We start from the raw sequence: 7,150 nt of genomic DNA, 5'->3' as shown, positions 1-7,150 counted from the left end.
ACAGAAAATGTGACACAATTTCTATATTCGACGTCCACGAAAAATATTACACTTTCCCTTATAATACACTAGTATTTTGCCCGTGCGATGCACGGGTATTATATTTTTTTAGATATTATAATTTTTATTTTTTTCTTTAAAAAAATTATTATATTTTTTATTTTATATTAATATTAATTAAATTATATATTATATAAAAATAATGTAATTGTGATGAGTTAATATTTTTTTAAGTGGTATAAATTTAGGAATATATCTTTGTAAGTGACATGAAATCACCAATCATATACTATATCCATAATTTGAAGTGAAATTGTCTAAAAAATGTTTAAAGTGAAATTAACTAAACGATGAGTTGCGATCATATTTATTAAGCTTCACTATTATGTACACATCATTTATTTTATACACTTATTTTAAAATTTAATAATAATTATGCAAACAATAATTTATTATTGAAATCCATAAAATTAAACATATTTTGTTGTTGATTTTATCATAGCCATTAAAAATAATGTATTTACAATTTTTCAATGAACACATGATCTGCTTTTATATATAAATGTAGCTTTCTGATTAGACGGTTGCACTCGCGTTCAAACTCTGACCCGCGCTCAAATACAAACCCGCTTCCTGATTCGAACTTTGTAAATGACACTATTCAATTATACAAATGACAGTGTCTGTAATTGACTCTATTCGGTTATACAAATGACACCGTGTATAATTGACATTATAATATTGTAAATGACATTGTGTATAATTGACACTATTCATAAATATAAACGATACTTAATGTCATTGACATCATAAAATTGTAAATGACACTATAATGTTTCAAAATGTTATAGTTTAATTTGTATAACTGAATAATGTTAATTATAGGCAGTGACATTTGTATAACTGAATAGTGTCATTTACATGATTTGAATCAAGATGCAGGTTAAAGTCTGAGTGCGGGTATAACCCGATTCTACAGTGCAACCAATAGCACCTAAGTTTTTGTGTTCTGATTAATTGTTTACCTATTTTTATAAACGACAAATTAGTGTTGCTGATTATTTTGTTTCAAAATCTAAACAATTTAACAATTATCATCTAATTTCATGAAGAAAATGCATATTACCTAAAAAAAATACTACATCTTAACTATTTTTTTCCATGTCATCGTTTTCAATTTTAGGGTGAAATTGATTTTTTTATTTTTTTAATCTTTTAACCTATATAAATAATTTAAAAATAATAATTTTATTTATGTCTCACTGAACATATTTTCAACTAACTTCCTATCCATACAATCATTTTACACAAAAACAATTTTTTTTTATATATTTTGACGATAATTATTAAGTTTAGAATAAATTAATGTGGTTTAAGAACCTAATGTTATTAGTGTATTATATGAGAGATTATTTTTTACCAAAAAAATATCATTATACTTTTGTAGTATTATTTCTTATGAAATCCAATATTTTAAGATAAATATAAATGCTAATTCAATTGAGCATTTATATTAAAAATGAGAACAAATTATAGTCGTAATTTAATAGATGAGAAATAGAACTTGCTAGTATAAATAAAAATCAGCATTAATTACGTAAATAAATGTTGAAATTAATATTGAATTGTGTAAATTAAGGTTAAAATTAATGCTACACTTTGGGCGGGAAAATAGTATAGGCATATTGGTTCCACTTTTATATAGATATAGATTGCTCCACCTCTTTTCTTTATATTACATGCGACAATCATCAATTGGTATATGTTGTACGTGGATACAACATAAGATGCTCTACAATGATACAATGGAGGATCTTGCATCGATAAATAAATTAGACAGCACAAATTTTTTCAAGGCTTTATTAATTAATTTATTCTAGAAAGTCCATTTATCCTTTATTGAAATGCAATTACTTAATAATTCCTCTGAGTTTCATGATCTTCAAATTGTGAGGGGCTCAATAAACATCTTCTTCACGAATTCCTTGGAATTGTTGGGATCGGTATAGCAATCGGCGTGTGAATAGAGAAGGTGTATGACGCGAGCAAGATTGACGACGCGCATGAGGATTGGCATCGATGCCGGTGTTGGCTCAAGGCATTCTTGGTTTATATCTTTCCATGCATTCTTCAGTTGCAGTTTAAGTTGAACACGAGCTTCCTCCTCCGACACACCATATTGTTTCATGTAGCCCAGTGTAGACGTGGGTTTCTGCTCGAACTGCGTGTCGAGAAAGTGGCGTCACATCAAAATCATGCCTTGTGCCGTCTAAATACATGAATTTTCAAATAATTTTGAATTTGTACGTTAACTAAAATTAGGGGTATCGGCATGTAAATACTCCAGCTTTTTTCATTTTCTGGTTTTGCACTCTAATTTTAAAATCTACCTATAAATACCTGGATTTTTATATTCTGATTTTTGCACCCGGTGACTTTTTACCTTCAAATCGTTCCTGGACATGACATCCAGATTAAGAGGGAAGTTTGAGGTGCAGAATGAAGCGAATAAGTTTGCTGTCAATGTGGAATCTAGAACATGTAATTGTAGGGTTTGGGATGTCAATTCGGCTGCCATGTCAGCAACGATTTGAGGGTAAACAACCGTTAGGTTCAGAATCAGAAAGATTAATATAAAGTCAAGGTATTTATAAGCAGATTTTAAAGTTGAGGCGCAAAATCAGAAAATGGAAAAAGTTCGAGTATTTACAGGCCAATACCCCTTAAAATAATTATGCCATCAAGTGCATCAACTTTCAATTGTTATAATTCTTCACACAATTGGCCCCAAATTAATGTTGAGGCGGACGATGCAAATGTCTACATGACTTAAATGACCGATGTTACTAAATGACGTGGTTGGACGTCTACTCTACTTCATCTAGCCACAATTGCATTGTTTCGGCGGAAATTGACAATCACGCGGAATATTAAAATATTGAAAATTCATGTATATGAAAGTAGAATTTTTAATTCATGCGCAAAATCAAGATTAAGCGAAAGAGTCCTAAAAAGTAAAATATAGATATATATACCACATACCGAATCTCCAACTGAGTCATCCGTTACTCGACAAATGAAGGATGCTGCTCGAACAATTAGAGGTTCATTTATAATCCAATCGAAATCTTTTTTGCTAACTTCATCTCCCATACCCACCAAAGAAGTTGTTGATGCCATCATGTAACCAGAAGTTATGAGGCCCACCTTCAAATACTCGTCTAAATTTGGAATATAATTATTATTATACAACCATTTCGCCTCGTCAAAATATGCCTTCCCCATTTTTTGCATCTGCAAATAAGTTTAATAAACTTTATAATTAAGATACAGGAGTGGAAAACTTATTGAATAAGAAATTAATACTATATATATGTGTGTACGTCTTTAATTGCATATTTGAGGCGGTATGCTTCTCCTTCTTCCAATTCATCTGCTATTTCAATAGTATATGTTTCAATAAGGCTTCTATAGCAGAGTTGGACGTATCGTGGTAATTCCTCCAAGGTCGCGTTAACATCCCAACTAAATTAAATGAAAATAAAGGAAAAACATTTTGTTAGATCAAATTTAATTTATTTTAAAATTGTGAGAAAATTTAATTTAAAAGTGATGTCCAACCGTTCAACTGTGTCAGTTAGAATCTGTAGTTCATCTAGCGTTGCATATTCATACGTGTCATCAATAATTGAAGCAATGCTTAGGACTTTCGCTAATATTTTTCTTGCTCTAGCATAGTATGGCTCAGAAAGGACTCCCATCGCCCAAAGGTAGCATTCCGCAATTCGATCTCTTGCATAGGGCATTTCATTCGCCACATTAAATTTCAACCACCACCTAATATCAAATTGAACAAATAAATATAATACACCACATATATATAATAGATAATTAAACTGGTTTGATAATATAAACTACGAAATATTCTCGGTCTTTAGATCGTGAAGATTTATGATGGATTCTTTACTTTGTTAAATGAATGAATGAATTTGTAGCTCTGGGTTCCAATCCCATGGGGGCAGAGGATCCTCGGATCTACTCAGGGGCTGCATTGTGCTCAGGTTCAATGCAAGTTCAAATATTTTCTTATATCAACGGAATATATTTAGTTTAAATATCTACATATCCCAGCTCATAGCCCAACCCAGCCTCCAAAAAAGAAATAAAAAATTAAAGAAAAAAAAAATCTTCAACATAATAATGAAAATTAGTTTTTTTTTTTTTTTAGAATATAGATTATTTATAAAAAAAAATGCATAGGTGTAGATCTTTATGTGCTTCTAATGTACTCTCTCCGTCCCACTTATCTTGAGACATTTTTCTTTTAGGGCGTCTCGCCTATCTTGAGACATTTCATTACCCTTTATTCACATTTTCACTTTTTCACCTACAAACGAAACACAATTTTTTTAATTCTCGTGCCCATAGAAAAAGTCTCAAGATAACCGGGAAGGAGGGAGTAGCTATTATTGAATCAATAGAAAGAGTACAACTATTTATTATATTATGTGATTGATTTTTAATCATAAGTCCATTAAAATTCTAATTAGACATAAAAACAAACTGTACGGACTCTCCAAAAAAATTTGGCTCAGCTTCAAGTTCAGCACCCCCCCCCCCCCCCTCCCCTTATCGACAAATATTGGATCCGCCCCTGCACAACGCAGGGGCGACGAAATTGTCATTTGTCATAGTCACGTTTGTCATATTAGAAATTTAATTAAATTGAATAACGTAATAGGTAACCTTGTAACCTCGCTCAGCTCCCTCTGGTGCATCTTCTGCACAATATTGAAATCCAATTTCGCGAATCTCAGCAGCGCTTCACTGTGCGACTCGTCTTCCTCGTACACATCTATGAACTCTCTGGCACCAAATCTCGTGAGGGTCTTGCGAATCGGCGTCTCGAGAGCTTCGCCAACACGTTTTGAGAGAGAAGCATTGGTCAAGCGGTGCACCGCTGCTTGAAGACGAGAGGAACACAGCTCTATTGCTCTGTCCAGAATTTCTTCTCCGTGCGTCCCAAGATGCGCCGCCTCGTATAAGTTCAACAAACCTTCCACGTCGTCTTGCAACGACGCCGCAAGATTTCCTTCGCTGTCGATGAATTTACGGAACACATCTGCATATTTGGAGTCAGTCGCGATCATTTTTCAGGCATTGGTGGGGAGGGGGCTAGGGTGGGCTGGAGCCCCCCCTAACCCAACCCAACCCACCAAGAGTACTATAATAGGTGGTTTCAGTCCATGATGAGTTTGTAGGATTAATCTTACCGGATGTGACATTGTAACCTTGTTGTCTAAGCAAACGAAAACGAAGAGCCACGCTGCTGGGATCGAGATGATCATCATCCTTGTCTTTGCTGTTTTGCTGCTTGTAATTTTGATGGATAGATTGCAAGGATTCCTCGATTTCTTTTTGAAAATGATATTCCACGCCGAGGCGCTGGATAGCATCGATGAGTTCCATTTTACGCGTTGAATCGTTTGGAGTTTGTGCTAACAATTTCCTGACCTTTTCTTTCTGCTTTGCGAGCTCTTCTCGTTCAGCATCGGAGATTTTCTGGCCATTGTCGCGCAAAAAAGTATTAGGGTGCGTTTACTTTGATGGATAGATTTATCATTGAAAAAAAAGGAGGGACAACAAAAATTTATCCCTTTAAATGTCTCCTTTCTTTTTCAACATTTGATGCAAAAGAGAAGTTCACCATATTATCCCTCCATTTTTGGTGTGATAATAAGTGAAAATAAGGAAGTAAAAATGACGAGCTTCTCTTTTGTATCAAATGTTGAAAAAGAAAGGAGAAGACATAAATTTATCCGTCAAAGCACCCTTAGAATAATAAAGCTATATAATATTAAAATATTAAAAAGAATAATAAAGCTATATAAATGCATTACCGTTTTATCTGAATCATATCGTAGGAAGTAGTCACCCCAAATGGATGGATGAAATTTCGCGGATTTGCGAATTTCATCTAACTTCTTCACATGATTTTTCTTGATTGCAGGAACGGGTTGTGAACATATTTCCATCTTACAATCTTCTTCTTATTAGTGTGTGTGTGAAAGATGGTTGGTGTTTGATTTGAAGAAATGTGCAGGTATTTATCGGCCTTTGTTGGTCCAAGCTCAACTAACTAAAATTTTGAACAATATACAGCGCAATAAATTCATTTCATTTCACCTGCCTCAACTCTAAACGTGTTTAATATACAGAACCGATCACCTATCCACCGTGGACATGCATAATGTACCCGTCACTGATGTGACAATCTTAATTAGAGTAAGATATGATAATTCTCTTTTTAAATTAAAATTGCCACATCAGTGGTGAGCACATTATGCTTGCCCTTTGTGGGTAGGTGGCCGGTTCTGGTTTAATATATATGGACCGGATTGATATTTAATTAACCAAATATAGATGAAAAATCATACTATGTGATTGCTACCTTGTTTAATGTGTGGTGCAGATATGTAATGCATAGTAGTATTATATAAAATTGGTTTGTTTAATTGTTAAATTAATTTTGACTGGAACATTTTAGTCATTTCATCTGAAGTATTAGATTCAATGATTATCGCATAGTACATAGTAGTTAAATTGTAAAGATAAAGTAGAACATATATAATTTTTAATATATATAAATGACAACCTAAAATTTAATTTAATTGAAAAAAATAATAGCAAATATATTTATATAAATAGTTTGTAGGCAATCATAACTACAAAAATATAAATTTAAATCAAATAAGAAATTTTGTTATTTAGATGTATAACTAATTATCCAATCTATATATTTATATTAAAATTAATGTAAATTCTACCTTTTCAAATTTAATCTTACTTTTCTTAGTTGCATTAAATATTAATATAATTAAAATATAAAATACAAAATTGATATATAACTAAAATATAGAAAATAAAATAAAATTAATATAAAAAAAGAAAACAAAAAGGAAAAAGAAATCGTATGTTCAATTTTAATAGAAATGAAAGAAAAAACAATAAAAAAATCATGAAGACATAGAAAATAAAATATTTTAAATTTTAATTTTTTTCATAACTTATTTGTTTTAAATTAATTTTCAATAATTTTTATATCATATTAAAGACCTTGTCACGAACATAAATTTAAGATGTATGTTGA

The 7,150-nt window shown here is 31.8% G+C and overlaps 1 protein-coding gene across 1 annotated transcript; it reads right to left on the bottom strand.

Moving 5' to 3' along the window:
• Positions 1-1,835: 1,835 nt before the first annotated feature.
• LOC131020593 (bicyclo-germacrene synthase-like) lies at positions 1,836-6,080 on the bottom strand. The gene is made up of 7 exons (XM_057949507.1): positions 5,901-6,080; positions 5,274-5,562; positions 4,747-5,122; positions 3,622-3,837; positions 3,384-3,525; positions 3,043-3,294; positions 1,836-2,221 (listed from the first exon to the last, which is right to left on the bottom strand). Exons 1-7 carry the CDS (start codon positions 6,033-6,035, stop codon positions 1,943-1,945), a joined length of 1,689 nt encoding a protein of 562 aa, XP_057805490.1. The 5' UTR covers positions 6,036-6,080; the 3' UTR covers positions 1,836-1,942.
• Positions 6,081-7,150: the final 1,070 nt, after the last annotated feature.

The sequence above is a fragment of the Salvia miltiorrhiza genome, chromosome 4 (assembly GCF_028751815.1).
Source record: "Salvia miltiorrhiza cultivar Shanhuang (shh) chromosome 4, IMPLAD_Smil_shh, whole genome shotgun sequence".
NCBI lineage: Eukaryota > Viridiplantae > Streptophyta > Magnoliopsida > Lamiales > Lamiaceae > Salvia > Salvia miltiorrhiza.
The sequence above is the reverse complement of the archived record's forward strand: the minus strand, read 5'-3'. Positions and strand labels throughout refer to the sequence as shown.